At 40.1% G+C, this 17,341-nt stretch overlaps 1 protein-coding gene across 3 annotated transcripts; it reads right to left on the bottom strand.

Annotated features, from left to right (window-relative positions):
- Positions 1 to 5,493: 5,493 nt before the first annotated feature.
- On the bottom strand, positions 5,494 to 14,803 carry LOC133124514 (cell surface glycoprotein CD200 receptor 1-A-like). Of its 3 annotated transcripts, none has more exons than XM_061235786.1 (7): positions 14,585 to 14,803; positions 9,430 to 9,489; positions 8,738 to 9,043; positions 8,026 to 8,319; positions 7,208 to 7,313; positions 6,977 to 7,028; positions 5,494 to 6,597 (listed from the first exon to the last, which is right to left on the bottom strand). In XM_061235786.1, exons 1-7 carry the CDS (start codon positions 14,652 to 14,654, stop codon positions 6,511 to 6,513), a joined length of 975 nt encoding a protein of 324 aa, XP_061091770.1. In that variant the 5' UTR covers positions 14,655 to 14,803; the 3' UTR covers positions 5,494 to 6,510. The 3 variants fall into 3 exon arrangements, with proteins under 3 accessions (XP_061091770.1, XP_061091771.1, XP_061091772.1); XM_061235787.1 differs by having other exon boundaries at positions 8,041 to 8,319; XM_061235788.1 differs by lacking the exon at positions 9,430 to 9,489.
- Between the last annotated feature and the right edge of the window lie 2,538 nt (positions 14,804 to 17,341).

The raw sequence follows: 17,341 nt of genomic DNA, 5'->3' as shown, positions 1-17,341 counted from the left end.
AGCAGGGGGTGACATGAGTGTTTGGGAAGGTTGAAGACCAGACGAGCTGCTGCATTCTGGACAAGTTAGAGGGGTCTGATGGCAGATGCTGGGAGGCCAGCCAGGAGAGAGTTGCAGTAGTCCAGGCGGGACAAAACTATCGCTTGAACCAGGTGCTGGGTCGAATAGGGCGTGAGAAAGAGGCGGATTCTCCAGTATAGGAGGACCGGGTTAACCTGCATGACCGGGTCACCACCGCAATGTTCTCGGAGAGAGACAATCTGTTGTCCATCACCACGCCATTTAAAAGGGAGAACACAAACGCCAAGCGGGGCTCATGACGGAGGAGGGTTACTCGGAGCCCGAGTGAGTGAACCCTACGACTGAACCCCCGAGCTAAGCACGCCGCAAAAGAAGCGGAACTATCCTGGACGGACTACAAGAGAGCCCCGTTTCACTAAACAAAACCCCGCGGACGAAACCTCCAAAATCACCCCTAACCCAGCTAATCTCTCCCTCTCTGTACCTAGAAAGGAGCATCCCAGGTGGACGACTAGGTGGCCGGGACGCCGCAGGAATTGAACAGATCCAACGGACTAATGACGGACGAAAGGATTTCTCCCGTCCCTAATTTTTTTGCCACTGATATTTTTTCCCGTTTTTTTGGACTTTTTTTCTTTTGATTTTATTTTTTGAAAAGAAAGCACCTAGCTGTGCTGAATAGTTGAGGAGTGCCCTGAAGGCACATGTGGGAAAAATTAAAATCATTGTGCACCATTTTATCTCTCTCTCTCGCATAAAAACATACTCTAAACATAACAAATACCGTTATTGAAATTATAGTCCTGAGCGGGATTTCACTCAGTGAGCACTAGTGTGTTCAGAGATGCTCTTCTGCATACCACTATTGTAATGTGTGGTTATTTGCATTACAGTCCTGTCAGCTTTAGCCATTCTCCTCTGACGTTCCTCATTAACAAGGCATTTCTGTTTGCAGAACTGCTGCTCACTGGATTTTATTTGTTTTTGCACTATTCTTTGCAAACCACCCTGTCTGCCACCAACAATCATTTGACAGTAAATCTGATGGTTTATGTGACCATAAACTGAAGCTTCTGACCCGTATCTACATGACTGTATACATTGCACTGCCACACAAATTGGCTGATTAGTGTAGGGTCCTCGCACAGGCCGCCAAATAACGTAGGGATTTTACTCACTACGAAACGGGGCGCCAATTAATGTTATGTAGCAGTATAACTGCAAAAAGTAATCAGTCTCATAAAATTACTATTATCAGAAGTATCTAACCACAAATTTCGTATTTTAATTAATAATTAAAATAATCAATATTAATGATTAAACATACCGATAACCTGAAGGTTGGAAGTTCTTCGAAAGACTGCTTTAACTCGGCTAAACAGACACCAGGTTTAATAAAATGTATTTATTAAACAAACATACAAACACAGAACAGATAAACTAACGGGAAGTTAGCGCAAAGCTGGAGCGTTCCCGTCTTAGCCGCGCGTTGCTGTCTGGTCCGCTCGGTTGCTGGAAGGATGTTCGCTGGTCCTTTTTCCGGGTGGAAAAGTTTGTTGATGTTGTTCCTTGGTGAGTTTTACACCAGTTTCCACTCGCCATAGGCCACAAAGTTACCGCGAGGTAACTAGGTGTGTCCGTAGATCTGGTAGTGCGCTGTGCAGCGTTCAGCCTCTGTCCGAGTCTCGGAGCAGATGAGCTGAAGCGAATGGCCAAAAAGGGTGCGTCGAGGAAGAAGAGAGAAGAAGAGAAGGAAGAAGCGAGGGATCCCGAGAACATGTCTTGCTCTTACAGGGGAAAGTTTATTGCTCCCGCCATTATGGGATTGGCTGAACCAAGCTAGACGTCATGCGGAATTGTCCTGTGGGATTGTGGGAGTTGTAGTTCCTACACTTAACATTATCCATTATAAGCAAAAAGGCAGATCTGATCTGAGATCAGCACCGTTGCTCTGAGAAGCTTTAAGAATATTGACCCAGGTTTGTTGCATTTGTCGACACAAGAGATTACATAAACTGAATGTAGGTAAGTGCTTTCTTTGGCATTATGCGGTGGACAGTGGTAATAACAGGAAATGAGGTTAATGGTAAATGGTTAGCGGCACAGATGGTGCAGTGGGTAGCACAGCCGCCTCACAGCAAGGAGGTCCTGGGTTCAAATCCCCGTCGGCCGAGGCCTCTCTGTGCGGAGTTTGCATGTTCTCCCCGTGTCTGTGTGGGTTTCCTCCGGGTACTCCGGTTTCCTCCCACAGTCCAAAGACATGCAGGTTAGGTTAATTGGAGAGTCTAAATTGCCCATAGGTATGAGTGTGAGTGAATGGCGTGTGTGCCCTGCGATGGACTGCAACCTGTCCAGGGTGTATTCCTGCCTTTCGCCCAATGTATGCTGGGATAGGCTCCAGCCCCCCCTGCGACCCTGTTCAGGATAAGTGGGTTAGGATAATGGATGGATGGTAAATGGTTAGCATTTACTCACAGTGTTTATATGCCACCTCAAAACACCCAGGGGAGGATCGAATTGGCAAACCTCCAACTGCCAGACGACTGCTGAGCCAGTTTGTAACAAGTAATAAAATGTAAAATAACAGCACGAAAAGATACATCAATATAAAAACTAGTATCAGATGTGGTACAGTAAAACATCGTAATGATCGTAATGATTAAATTGTCGCAGTGCCACAGTAATGTGCTTTCTTTGCCTTAGCACTCTCCCATGTGGTGCACAGCGGTATTAATGGGAAATGACTTCAAAAACAGTCAAATGTAAAAGATTACCATTTAATGCGTTGCATTTCAATTCCAGTTGAGTTAAATCTCCCTTGGATCCTTTGGATGCCAGAACTGCTTTCTTAACAAATATCTGTTTAGCTTTGGGGAAAAGAAAGTTTGAGGTGCCCTGCAAGCCTGCTTTATTCTTCCAGGTCAAATGATTAAAAAACAACTGTCTGCTCTCAATGCTTTTGTGACACCAGCAAGGCATAAGAAATTAGACATAGGTGTACTTTTTATTTTAAGAACTTCCTTTCTAAGCTGGGGCGGCTTTATTCTGGCCAGCTTTCTGGCCAGCTGTAGGTTTAAGAACCTCTGTGAGGCTACACCAAGCAAGGAATGCATTACATACTGTATCCTAAACGGCAGAGCATTATTCAACAATGAGCCTCTGGGATGCAGTCCACAAAAAACCTGTTTTTATAGTGATGTATCATTACTTACTGTTACATTTTTCATTTTATCACTACTTACAAACCATTGAAATGTGAGCTTCAATTGTTCATTTAAATTTAATGGAATTCATTTTCCTGTTATTACCACTGTCCACCGCATGGGGGAGCACTTACTGTGCGGCGTGGTATTCTGTCAATTCAATCAGACTACATGCAAAGGATGCGGATTGTTTATGCTGAGCTTCAAATGCACAATGAAGTTACTCAAAATGTGCGATCACTTCTCAGAATCTACATTTCTGAGCATGTCTGTGGATGTCATATTTCACTTGTACAAGGGTGCTTCAAGTGGGGCGACATGGCTCAGGCAGTAAGAGCAGTCGTCTGGCAGTCGGAGGGTTGCCGGTTCGATCCCCCGCCTGGGCTGTGTCGAAGTGTCCCTGAGCAAGACACCTAACCCCCAAATGCTCCTGATGAGCTGGTCGGCGCCTTGCATGGCAGCCAATCGCTGTTGGTGTGTGAGTGTGTGTATGAATGGGTGAATGAGAAGCATCAATTGTACAGCGCTTTGGATAAAGGCGCTATATAAATACCAAGTTTACCAAGTGTAAAATGAAGAGAAATCCATGTTAATCATGTTGTTTGGTCCATAAGAACTCAGTAATATTGATTAGAGGTTAATCAGTTCATGATCTCTTGTGTCTACAAATGCATCAAACCTGAATCCATATATTCTTAAAGCTTCTCAGAGCATCGGTGCTGATCTCGGATCAGTTTCAGGATTTTGTGCCAACATCTTATCTTAATTATTTAATTGACTCAATCAGATCTTATCTTTCATGCGTCTGAGTTCTGGCTACAGCTGCAGCCTGCAAGCGTATCCAAATGATTTTACTGTGCTCAAGTACAGGCTTGAACCAGGGTAATTCATAGAGCTGTCAGCAAATTAAAAATATTGGTTAGAACACAAACCAATACGCAGACTGGCCCTCGAGGACCGGAGTTGTGCACCCCTGATCTACATCCTACTCACCTGTGATATATATGATAATCTCAAATTAACTTACATTTGAATGCCAATAATCAAACGGCAGCCATGAACAAATTAGTGTTCTCGTATAGTGCACCATTTTTAAGACATTTTGCAATATCTTAACTCAAACATGCATGGGATTACGGTTATCACACTCTTTATGCCTAAAATTGATTGTCAATGAAATGTTACTCGTAAATTGTGCACAGAGCCTGGGGATTTGTGCACGGCTATCAAACGCGCAGTACCTCCACATAACCAGCACGTTATCTCGCGTAAACGTTACATACAGATAATAAAATTCATGTCAAAGTTGGATCTCATAAATAACTACTTAACCGCATAAAATACTATTTCAGATACAATTCGATTGTAAGACTGTTTTATAAATGAGGCTCCTGGAGCTGCATGCGATCGCCGAAGTGAGCTGTGTTCATGAAGAGTAACATTGAGAGGAAGTGGCTGTTATTCTTTATTCTGCATTCACAAAATGGGGATCATTTTAAAGCCCATCCACATGAGTTCATATTGAAGTTAATTTGAGATTCATACACTCAGTGAACACTTATGTAAACCTATTGGGTAGGACCTCCCTTTGCCCCCAGAGCAGCCTAAATGCTTTGTGACATGGATTTGACAAGGTGCTGGAAATATTTCTTGGAGATTCTGGTCCGTGTTGACATGATAGCGCCATGCAATCGCTGCAGATTTGTCGGTTACACATTCATCCTTTGAATCTCCCATTCCAAACACTGTCATGTTTGTGGAACCAGCTTGCGATGACATTGTGACACGGAATACATGGATTCATTTACACCAAATTCTGACCCTGCCATATATTGTACATGTTGCAACAGAAATCGAGATTTGTCAGACCAGGCAATGTTTTTCCAATCTTCAACTGCCCGGTTTTGTTGAGCCTGTGGCCACTGTAGCTTCAATTTCCTGTTCTTAGCTGAAAGAAGTTGAACCTGGTATGATTTTCTGCTGCTGTAGCCTGTCCCCTTCAAGGTTTGATGTTGTGTATTCTGAGATGCTCTTCTGCATACCACTGTTGTAATATGTGATTATCTCAGTTGCCTTTTCCTAACTGTCAGCTTAAACCAGGCTGGCCATTCTTCTATGACCTCTATGAACTGCTGCTCACTGGAGGTTTTTTGTTTTTTGCAGCATTCTCTGTACACTCTAGAGACTAGTGTGTGTGTGTGTGTGTGTGTGTGTGTGAGAGAGAAAATCCTAGGAGATCAGCAGTTTTTGAGAAACTCAAACCATGAAATATTTCAACATATTTGCATTAACCAACTGGTGTACAGGTATACCTAATGAAGTGATGTATATCACAGGTGCATAAGATGCAGATGCAGCCACTTGAAACCAATGAAAGAAACGTCTTTCAGTCTAAGTTATGTTTACAAATCAAGCATAAGCACAACTTCTGAAATTACTGACACTGAGAGATAGCGAACAATATCCCCTAATCTCCCTCTACCTACCAATCATTAGGGTACATACTCTTGGATAATCATCATGGTATCGCATAGATTCTAAGGATAACCCAATTATCAGTTCAGTATTCTGAATATTGAAAGTTCTACCTCATTATACATTATAATTTAATAAATTTTCTGAATGCTCATGCGGTGGGGTTATTAAAGACACACAGCCTTGGACATGCTTCTTCATAGATAGACAGAAAATGCCAGAAAATGAAAGGTAAACATTTCAAATGTAAAATACAATATCCCAAATGTTAATAATGAATTAAACTGTTGACAGTCCTTCCAGTTTTAAATAAAATGTATTCCAATCTATCCAATGCTAAGCTGTTAAATGGGTCACGTCTAACAGCTTAGTCTATTTGTTGTTCTTTGAGTCAAAGGAGCAAATCATGTACACCCACTCATCACTCTGTGCCACCACATTTAAAGTTGTTTTTAAACGTGCGATTTATAGTGGAAGTAATTTGCGAACTCTGCTCAGGCTTACTCAAGAACCATCTCCACCTCTTGTTAGGGAGTTTAGTTGCCCTTCCAGTTCTTTTTTTTTTTTTGCAGATGCAAAAAAAATCAAAATCAACGACAACTGCAGAGGCGTTGTCAACTAATCCAATTCTTCCAGACTGTATATCCAAGCTTCTTTTGTGAACCGCTGGCTCCTTGGCACAGTCACTGTCTCCTGGGCTTCTGCAGTAACGTCCCAGAGCTCCACCCCCCGCCGGTTTCCTGTCTGTCTTTCTGCGGTAGCTGTCTGTCGGTGTGGACTGCGCTCATGGCGTGGGTTTCGAAAGTCAGCTCTAGGCGTTGCACAGTTCAGCTGAGGAGTTGTAAATGGAGTTGATGCGCTGTACGTAGCTGGCGTATGGCTCTACCTCCTCCACATCCTGTGCATGAACACGAGAACACAACTCGTTACGACAATATCCACTCTCCCTCTGCAGACTTTTATTTTTATATCACTCTGGACCAATTTATACCTCTCCCGCACCATCACTTATAACTATTATTACACCTGCTTATGACCACCCCACACAGAGGCCATGGATTCAATCATCATTAGCTAGCACCCTCAACTAGAGCCGGATCTTTTCCAGTAAATTTGGCGAGTGAATTTTGGTGATTTCTGAACTTTTGAATTGTGAGTCAGTTTCCTTCACATTAAATAGAGACACGTGGTAGAATGAAGCTCTTGCATACTGCTTTTCTTTCACCGTAAATGACTGTCCATAAGAGCATGCTGTGTTTCTCTTGGTCAGTACATACCTGTGGTGTTTTGGGTGGAGGAGGAGCAGGGATTTTGGATTTCCAGCAATTTCTGTTAAAATAACAAGTGCTGTGTAAGATGTGGTAAACATTAGCAGCAAAATGCAGGTCAAATTGCTAATTTTAAATATAATTCTCTCATGGGGTTAGTTCTATTACTGAGAACTCCAACAGAGTGAGGAAACATAAACATTTGAAGTGATGTCATAAAATAAAATAAAACTGTCATACCTCAGTTTGCCTAGATGCTTCCTCATGATGTAAAGACCAATCAGAATCGCTATGATGAAGCTGATTAATCCCAATGGAATTATTATCCAAAACCAATTCCATTTTCCTATCAATGGAAGAAATCACACAGACGCACAATACCTTAAGGGACAACTTGAGCAGGAGCATCGATTAAATTGTTTTCTGATTAACCAATATTGGCAACAAGATTTTCGTTATGGTCTTGGCTATACACCAAATGCATTTATATATTTGCAACTCCATTTTGGCTCTTTAAACTTATCTTTTTATTTTTTTATAAGATTATCTTCCAAAAAATCGACATGCATTTAGACAGGATGTACATTGGGCTCGAATTATATTCTCCCTTGATTTAAAAAAAGTGACGAAAAACATTTGTAAACATTTGTATATGTTAAGGGTAATTCTGTATCTATTTTAGAAAACAGATCATTTTGCCTTCTAAATTTGATTACTTCAAAAAACATTGAAAGATGAGAGTAAATGGATGGAAAGTATATAGTTTCCCTGTGTGTTTCAACATAACATATCGTATTATCTCTCTTGTTTACTATACAGAGCCTTTTCTCTTCATTTAAGGGTGCCAATAATTCTGGAGCCCACTGTATATATGTGAAAAATATACCTGTATAATCTTGAGTGGACATAAACCAATGCTTCGCTCCTCTCAAATAATGGTTCAGTTGTTACACTTAACATTAACCCAGAATGTATTTTCCAGCTGGCTACAATTACAATTAAAGCAATAATTAAAAACAATAAACACGCAAATCCACCAGTAACCATGAATGTCTAACCTCTAATCGATGTACCTTCATGGTTTATAGCTTGAATCGCTTCAGTGTGACCCTCTCCCCAGCTGGGATGTGTGATGATGCAGCTGAGGTTTTCAGAAGAAACGTCGTCAGGGAGGATCAGTCTGCTCTCCACAGTGAAGGAGCCGTCCAAGTTCTTATTTGTACTCTGAGTCACACTGGAGTTCCACCTGTTTCTCCAGGAGATGGAGGCAGCAGGTTTACCACCTTCAGCTGAACACACAGCCTCTCTCTTTCCATTCCTGAAGTCCAGCCTGGTGGATATCTGTGGGGAAACTGGGAGAACCAAAAAAAAATTAATTGAGTGCAGAATTTCTTCAACCTAAATAACTTTTTATATACAATATACAATAAATTATAAATGGTCTCCAGATACAGAAACTGGATGTGTAATCTCTTTTGACATAATTAATGGCTACATAGCTTTATTGTTTATGTAAGACACTGCTTAAAAAATTACTTGATAGACTTAGAGCCTAATTAAACTTAACAAAACAGTTTGTCCCTAACTTTGTATAACAATGCGATTACATATCCTAGCATGCAGTATATTCAGCAGTCGGATATGAATAACATTTCATCTAAAGTGAATGACCCAGATTTGTGCTATGTAGTATGCATCTTGGAATGTATAAAGTAATTATTTCAAATGTCTTTACATCCCAACTTAACAGAGGGTGAATTGGTGTCTTACCTCTGGCAGATACAGTGATGTATGCTGTATAACTTGTACCTACATAGGCAGTTTCACATTTATAAATTCCTTCATCTGTGTCTTTAAAAAGAGGAATGTGCAGGTAGGATTCTCCATTAGTTGTGCGGCGCAGGACCTTTCCATTCAAACAGTTGTCAACAGGAAGTTTGTCTATATGAGCTGCTATTGTGCAGAGGTTTCTATCTTTAGGGATCTCCCAGGTGGTGTATATCATCTCGCTCCATGTCTTATTTGTACAAGAGATATTAACACTCCTTCCAGTGGTATAGTTTTCACTCCTGTAGTCTGCAAATGGAGACGAGTCAGAACCAATAACTAAGCACATTTGTGTAATAAGTTAACACAATATGGTTGATCACAGTAAAGCATTTATGAATAATAGCACGCTACATGTAATCAGAACACTAACACTGGTCACAGTTTTAAATCAAATGTCATTATGCAAAATGCAAACATGATACAATAGGATATAATCAACATTCTAAATTCTTGAATAATATTCTTAAAATCTATTATATGCTTCCATATCAATGCTACAGTGTTACTGTCTGACACAAAGACTGTTTTTTCCGAAAATGTCAGAGCAAGTGGAAAGAAATGAGTCTCAGATTAACTCATATTTGGTGTCAGCAGAAACTAAAGGTAGTGGTTGTTAGAAAAAAGATGATTACCAGTAAGCAGAGGTTGTGTGGTAGTATAAGTGCCAGCGGAAGTAGTAGTGGAATTATCTCCTGAGTGATCAGAATTATGCAGTATTAATAATGCACCATGCAAATTAAAATGAAACAATATCATTGTGATTTATATTAGTATTAAAAAAACACACATTCACACACATGCACATCCAAATACACACACACACATTGAGAACAGTTAGTTATAGTTTCTGTGATTTATTGTAATTCAAGGCCCTGGTAAGCATGGAAAACATAATTATACACTGAACCTTAGAAATATATTTTGTCATCTTACGCGTGAGTGCTTTTGAAAAAATAACAAAGCTATTATACAGTGACATAGTGATGTCCATGTTCCATGAGACCCATTTCAATCTTTAATCACCTTGAAAATATTATAAAACAAGTTCAGTCATTACTATGATACACTGGCAACCTGTGTCTTCACTTCTGCCGCTTCTGGGTGTGGGTGTTTTTTTTAATCTATGTGCTTTATCTGAAAAGCATGTGTTCAATACACTGAACTCATACTGTAAAACCCCACGCTAACCCAACGACGGAATTTAGCGAGGGCTGAAGGTATCAGCGTGCTTGTCCTTCTGGTGTTGCTGAAAGAATACTAATAGGGTTAAAAATTAGTGGCCCCTATGCGGAGATTCTAGATTAGCCAATAAATAAACCACGATACAAAGGCAGTAGTACCACTCTGCCTTCCGCTCTTTACTGGTCCGGGCTGACCAAGAATCTTCACAATAGGGCCAATATATTCACCTTCGTTTATCTGACTCCATTTTAGAATAATTATTTAGATTAGTTATCCACATTTAGTCTTATTTATAATTTTGACTTGATCGCTATAGGAATCCTGTACTGAGAAGGACTCGCTGAACAATCCTCTGCTGGTACCACCGCATGTCACTTCGCGCGTTATGTGCACGTCTCACGAACTGACTAGCTATCTCTAGTCATTACACAGGTCGCAGGAATAGCTACTCTCGGTTATATCTGTTTACAGCCTAGGGACCCAAGCAGACCAACATAGCTACGGCTGTGCTGGACATGAATGAACTACCATGCGGAGGCGAGGGATTTACCAACATAGGTCTACGGGTGCTATACGCCGTGATACAGTGAGTGGAAATAATCATCCTCCCTAGACCAGTTTGAGGGGGTAAACCACGCATTCCCTGTGCAACATTAAGTGTCAGTAAGGAAAACCAAACAGATCAAGTTTTAACAATTTATTTTACCAGGCAGGTTACATACGTAATTACACACTAGTTCCAAATCAAAAAACATTACAACGGAAACCAAATTACGGAGTCTTAAAAGTCATACTCGGTAATAAAAGCTACATAGGGGAGTCTGGCTTCAGACACCCTGTACGTAGAAATTACGTGCACTGTGTGCACGGGAGGCTGATTGCATTCTCCCAGATTGTTTAGTTTACTGTCCTTAAATCCAAAATCTGGCCTTTGATGTTAACCCTAAAAATGGGTCACCCATCTGTAATTTGGAACCACGCCTCCCCAGGAAACGCAGGGGGGTTGAGGCACATGGCTTTCACTGGGGCAGAGCTCCAGTTTCTCTCTGGTTCCTGGTTGGTTATGATGTCCAGGGTTTGCTGTTGCACAAATAAAACCATTGCACCAGTCGCACTGAAACAATCAGAATAATACCAAACATGAATATTATCTAAACTGACTTTGTCATGAAACATCCAATGCTGTACACATCATTTAGTGACTGAGGAAGAGGGAGATCTGAGAGGGAGGGAGTAAGAAAGGGGGGTCGAAGGGAATAATGGGCCCAACAGGCCGTGTCCTCTGAAACCTTCCCGTGCGGTAAAGGATGTTGCCCCGTCGTAACGAGTTTTACGGCTGGAGGCCTGAGTTTTCCCCCACAGGCTCCTGCCCGTATGGGTGCGGAGATAATGGGGGTTAATGGTGCAAGCTCCTGAGTGATAATGCCAGATGTTAATCATTTCCGCCTTACAATACGCTCTATGATCCAATAGAATGAGGAGATGTGTATGGATTGGCTACAACAGTGGTGAGCTGGTTTTGCGAGAGATTAGCCTTGGTGACTAACCATTACTCAAGTGGCTTAGTTGATAAAGTAGTGTGCAAAGATTTTGCAATTAATATCTAAGCGAACAGAAGCAAATCTGACCTCTTAATGGTACATTAAACATGCCACATTTCTTCAAATTTTAAAGCAGGATTACTTTTAGTTTTAATTTTTTTACAGTTTCAAAAAAAAGAAAAAGAAAAAAGGAAAACGGCTTTGTGCAAGAGTTTGGGAACCCTGTCAGTCAATACTTCGTACTTCGTAGCTTGTAAACTCTTAGCTTCCTGTGGCCAGCTAAGAGTCTTTCAATTCTCTCTTTTGGAATTTAACCCCATTCTTCTTGGCAGAACACCTCTAGCTCATAAATACTCTTCAGCCTCCTTGAATGTACGTCATGTTTAAGATCTCTCCACTTCATGGTTGATTTTGAGGCATGATTTGGATCATTGTCTTGCTGGAATACCCAAACTCTCTTCAACTTCAATGTCTGGACTGACATTTGAACGTTGACTCTACGATTTCCTGATATTTGGTGGAATCCATTCTTCCTTCCACTCGCACTATATTTTGTGTGCCCCAGCTGCCACACAACCCCAAAGCATAATGGATCCACCTCCATGCTTAACAGTTGGCAAGGTATTCTTGTCTACAAAGGCTTCACCATTTTTCTTCCAAAGATACCTTCTTTGGTGGTGGCTAAAAAGTTCAATTTTGTTTTCGTCAGTCCAAAGCACATTGTTCCAAAAGGCTTCAGGCTTTTGCATACTTCAGACACTTAATTTTGTGTTCAGACTGTTCTTTCTGGCAACTCTGCCATGTAGGTTTTTGTTGTTTAAAGTAGGCTATGTTGTATTGTTGTCCTGTGAAGACCTGTGTTTGCTACTCTTTTTTGCAGCTCTTTTGCAGGGATGTGTGGGTTCTTTTGAGCATTTCTCACCAGGTCTTGGGCCATTCTATCTGAAATCTTCCAGACCTTGCCTTGACTTCAACTGTTCCATTTAACTTCCATTTTCTAATAATGTTTAGGTCTTTGGAACATTGAGAGTTTTAGTAGCCTTCTTCTTCTTGGTGGAAATTAACCATCTTCATTCTGAAATCCTTGGAAAACTGTTTAGAGGAACCCATAGTGGTTAACACCAGACAGAACAGCCACTGCAGTTAGATACTTTAGAAGACATGGTGTTACTTCAGAATAAAAAGTTCAGCCCTGAAATTATACTCACCTGACTCATTGAAGCCCTAATGAGTAAATCACCTGGGTTTGGGCCTTAGTAATCATATTTTTAAAAAGTAACAAAGAATAATCCAAAAGGGTTCCAAAACTTTTGCACAGGGCCCTTTCCATTTTTTAATATAATTTATAAACAGTAAAAAATGAAAATAAAAGCCAATCTTGCTTTAAAATTTGCAGAAAGGTCTCAGGTCTCATGTTACCATTTAGAGTTCAGGTTTCCATTCAATCACATACAGATTCATTGTAACAGATTTTTGTAGCTGGATCCCACTGCACTGGACTACTGCTTATATTTTGGGGAGATTCTGCTGGTTTATTTCCCGTCTTGGGCAGGGAGCTCATGCCTAAATCCAAAAGCTTTCAGAGCTTTCAGAAGTCTTAAGAGGTCTGATAAAAATAAAAGCAACAATGAATTGATGCTTTTGTGAGTATGCATGCTTATGTTACACAATTGTGCAATTTATTAATCATATTTTTCATTGCTGTATTCTTTGCTCATCACAGCACATGGTAGTCTGCAACAGAGCTACAGCTAGCCAGCTAGCCAGCACATGAGCAAGAATGATCTTGGTGGTGTTGGTGGGGTTGGGTTTTTTTGTGTGTGTGTGTGTGTGTGTGTGTGCAACCACTGGAGGGAAGCAAGGAAATAAATCCTGCATAGTATGCCTTTAACTTTCGCTAAATGATGGTAGGCTACATCAGAAGTGGAATTAGCAAGGGTGCACCCATATGGCCTGCCATAGGAGTCTCCTTGAGTAACCAAACATAGACACTAACTTTGGCTTAATTCCCAAAACACATTGTTGAATGAACATTATCCATTGTTTCCATTAAAAAACAATTTTACCTTTTACATTATTATTATTATTATTATTATTATTATTATTATTATTATTATTATGCCAAATTGCCCTCTACTTACTGTACCACTGTAAAGTAAGAAAGAAGTTTAACATGCATTCCTCTATTGCAGTGTTATGTGTGTGTGTGTGTGTGTGTGTGTGTGTGTGTGTGTGTGTATCTCTATCCTGGAGTTAAACCATTTTATCAGTATGAATACAGAAGAAACCACACAGCAAAGGATAAGTGGAGAGAGAGGGCGTGTAGTTTATGTGGCACAGATAATTCTTTCAAAATTTGAAAAAAACTGTTTAAAAAAAGAAAGAACAGTCATCTGTCCTAACATGGGTGCTGTGTTACTCTAAAACCAAGAAATATTTTCACATCATGTTTTATCCTCCTAAATGAGGGCATAGTTTGCAGGGGCCTTTCCCTGAGAAATATGTTCCATGATGTGTTGGACAGGATGAAACATCAAAATCATATTATAGCATTTTTTTTTACTTTCAATGCATTACTCATAATGCTATGAAACAAGAAAGAGATACTCTCTCGATGGTGTAGACATATTGAAATACAAACAATAGCAGACACAAATGTAGTATTTTCATTTACAGCATGACATATCACATTTGTATTGCAAATAATAAAATACACCAGTATTTAGTCACTGAATAAATTGAAATAAAACATAGAATAATAGGACTAGAACAATACAGGATACAGAGAGGGAAGTGTCTTTTAAGATGACAATTACCCTTACTCCTGTGCAATTGGTCTTGCTACTGTATCTATATGATATGGACTTCCCAGTCATCCCCTCGGAACCCAATGGAGAATTCAGAGAATATTCTGGGGTGAAAATGAATATTTTCCAACTATGTGTAAGTTGACAATACAAATACAGGAATTATACAAGTGTACAGTAACTTTTAAAACAGACCGCAAACAATTAACTGGAAAATATCTCATATTCCCCTGACAGAAACAGACAAGTAGACATACCTGTTATGGCCAGGAGGCAGGTGAAAGAAAGAGCCAGGGAAACGACAGTAAGCATTTTTAGGGTATCCATGTTCACCCCGGGAGCTCCTGGGGCATGTGGCGTTCAGATGAGTGTGTGGTGAGAGAGTACTGCTATGACCTGACATACGTCTCCCTGAACCCCTCGGCTGCCACGTTCTTACATGCCACGGAGGAACTGATGAGACTCCCTCATATCCCTCTCCCACACACAAGACAAATAGCTGACTCTCCACTTCCTGTCACTTCTTACCACTGAGAGCATGTGACTGCCCCCCCCCCCCCCCGGTTTACACGGGTGCCTGCACTGTTTCTCTGTCGAGAGTGATTTTCAAACATCAAACGTACACTGCTACACGCAATAACAAGTGCAATTTGGCCAGCAGTGAAAATAAATAAATAAAACAATCCCTGTTAAAAGCACTTGGAAATTCTGGTCCTATCTGTGGCTTCTAGGATGGGGCTGCCCCTATATACTCATGTCAAAATGCACCATTGTTATATTTGCAGCCAGAGACAATGATAAACAATAACAATTTTTGTTCAGTTTGACAGTATCTAACAATACAAAATGACTGGTCCAATTTGGTACAAACATCGAACTGAGCCTTCCCTGCAAAGGGAATCAGAGCTAATTTATCATAGCTCATTTATTCCAAGCCTAGTCTTTGGCAAGTGATGCAGTACTTACTGCTTTGGTGTTCACCATATCAAAGACAGGCTAGAAATAGCTTCCTTTGTGTCTCTTGTTTTGACGAGGAAGTACGTTGCTACTGTGCCACACATGTGTAGGGTAAGATTTTCCACAAAACTGCCTGTCTCTGTCTTTATCTTTTGCTCTTACAGACAATTACATTTTTCATGTAACTGCATAATCTAGCACAAGAAACACGTGCTCATTTTACATAGCAGCAATAGTTTTAAGTAAAAATGTGTCTTTCAGAATTTAATTTATTTATTAACTTTTTTGGGTAAAGCCGTGCTCCCCCTTAGCACTCTAGCATTAGCACCTTGCCCATACTTGACCAAATGGTGGGATATTTTCTACATAGGCCAGGATGTGGATTCAGTAAACTTTGATGTTTACATGTGAAATGTTATTTTTCAAAGATGTTTTCGGGTTTTGCGCTCCAAAAAAAAAAATTTGAACACGCTGATTTGAAGTGAACTAGCAAAATATGCCTGATAAGAACAAAAACACATAAGAAATGTTACCATGGTACTGCACCGTGGTACTTGTACCATGGTATAACTATGGTACAAGTATCATGGTATTTTCAACAGTAGCATGGAACATGGTGTGTTACTAGTATACAATATGTGTACTATAGTGCACTATGGTACATTAATTTGTACCATATGGTATAACATGAAGCTTTTTGGGGTGAGAAGGCATGTACATTGACCTCAGACAATGTACATGCATGAAATACTTATGCGATTAAGAAATGGGGATTGAGGGCTCTGTTAATTCCAAAACCGAGATAATCATGGCCTGCATCTGAAAACTGGCCTGCAACGAGTAAGAGAGAACATTTTTGACGTTTGTGGGGTTTTCAGTCTATGAGTCTATCCATGTTATGTTCATAATGTTCTTCTTTTCAATAAATGGCTTTTAAAATGTTTTTCATAGAATCATCACCGCTAACAGCAAGGCAGAAGGCTTAGGATCCTCTTTTAAATCTGCCCAATATTTTCACCTTTATAACAGCAAAACAAGTCTTGAAAGCAGCTCAGAAGACGGAAGCTGAAAAAAGCACCCTCTAGTTTCATCAGCACTGAATCATGAAAATCTTTTAAGCAACCGAAGACACTGCAGCCGAAAGCACTGCATTCTGGAATACACACTGATACTACTGCACTTGCAATTGTAGTAAAGGTAACAAGCAACCTGTAGCACCAACAAAACCCATGCGTAGTGGTATTAGGCATTTCAATTCAAAATGAAAGCTTTATGTTTGGCATGATTTAAATGCAATAATTAACCATAGATGCTCATCAAAAGTTCATTTTCTGTTTTTTGTTTCCATTGGTGTTTCAAGATTAAAACATTACCACTGTCATCTATTCGTACTCTTAGAGTTAAAGTTACAGTAAGCTGTTGTAACTTTGAAATGTTTTTTCTTTGCAGGTTAAACAATGAGACCACAGCAAGGGCTTGCATTGAATGTGATATTCTAAAACATTGTTTTAAAACATATTCATAGAGGGTACATCATGGGTAGGCAACCCTTGTCCTATACTGCTCGAGATATTTTTTGGTTTTGCGCCATCGAAAACCCTTGACTACATACAGTAATTGGATTAGCTAATTTGCTGAGGGAAAATGGTTTCCATAGTCAACTTACACATAGTTGGAAAACATATTAATTTTCACCCCAGAATATTCCCTGAATTCTCCATTGGGTTCAGAGTTGATGACTGGGAAGTCCATATCATATAGATACAGTAGCAAGACCAATTGCACAGGAGTAAGGGTAATTGTCATCTTAAAAGACACTTGGCAGATGAGGAAACATTCAATCAGGAAATATAGTCAGTTGTCAGTTTTAGAATAAAAACATAAATTTACAATACCATTGCAATCTTGGGCAGCAGCACTGATTTAATATCTAGGTGGTTTGTTGAGGTCTGACTGCATGTCTGAAAGACTATTGCGCAAAATGGAACAGTCACATTTATTTTTGCAGGCTACAATGAGTAAGAAGTGTTTAAAAATAGCACTGTGTGCATCCACTG

This window comes from Conger conger, chromosome 3 (assembly GCF_963514075.1).
Source record: "Conger conger chromosome 3, fConCon1.1, whole genome shotgun sequence".
NCBI lineage: Eukaryota > Metazoa > Chordata > Actinopteri > Anguilliformes > Congridae > Conger > Conger conger.
This window is presented reverse-complemented; position numbering and strand designations above follow the sequence as displayed.

Coding starts and splice junctions, on each gene's coding strand:
- LOC133124514 (XM_061235786.1), bottom strand. CDS start 14,654: ATGGATACCCTAAAAATGCTTACTGTCGTTTCCCTGGCTCTTTCTTTC. Junction 9,490..14,584: donor CTGCCTCCTGGCCATAACAG/GTATGTCTACTT, acceptor CTGATCACTCAG/GAGATAATTCCACTACTACT. Junction 9,044..9,429: donor CACACAACCTCTGCTTACTG/GTAATCATCTTT, acceptor CTCCATTTGCAG/ACTACAGGAGTGAAAACTAT.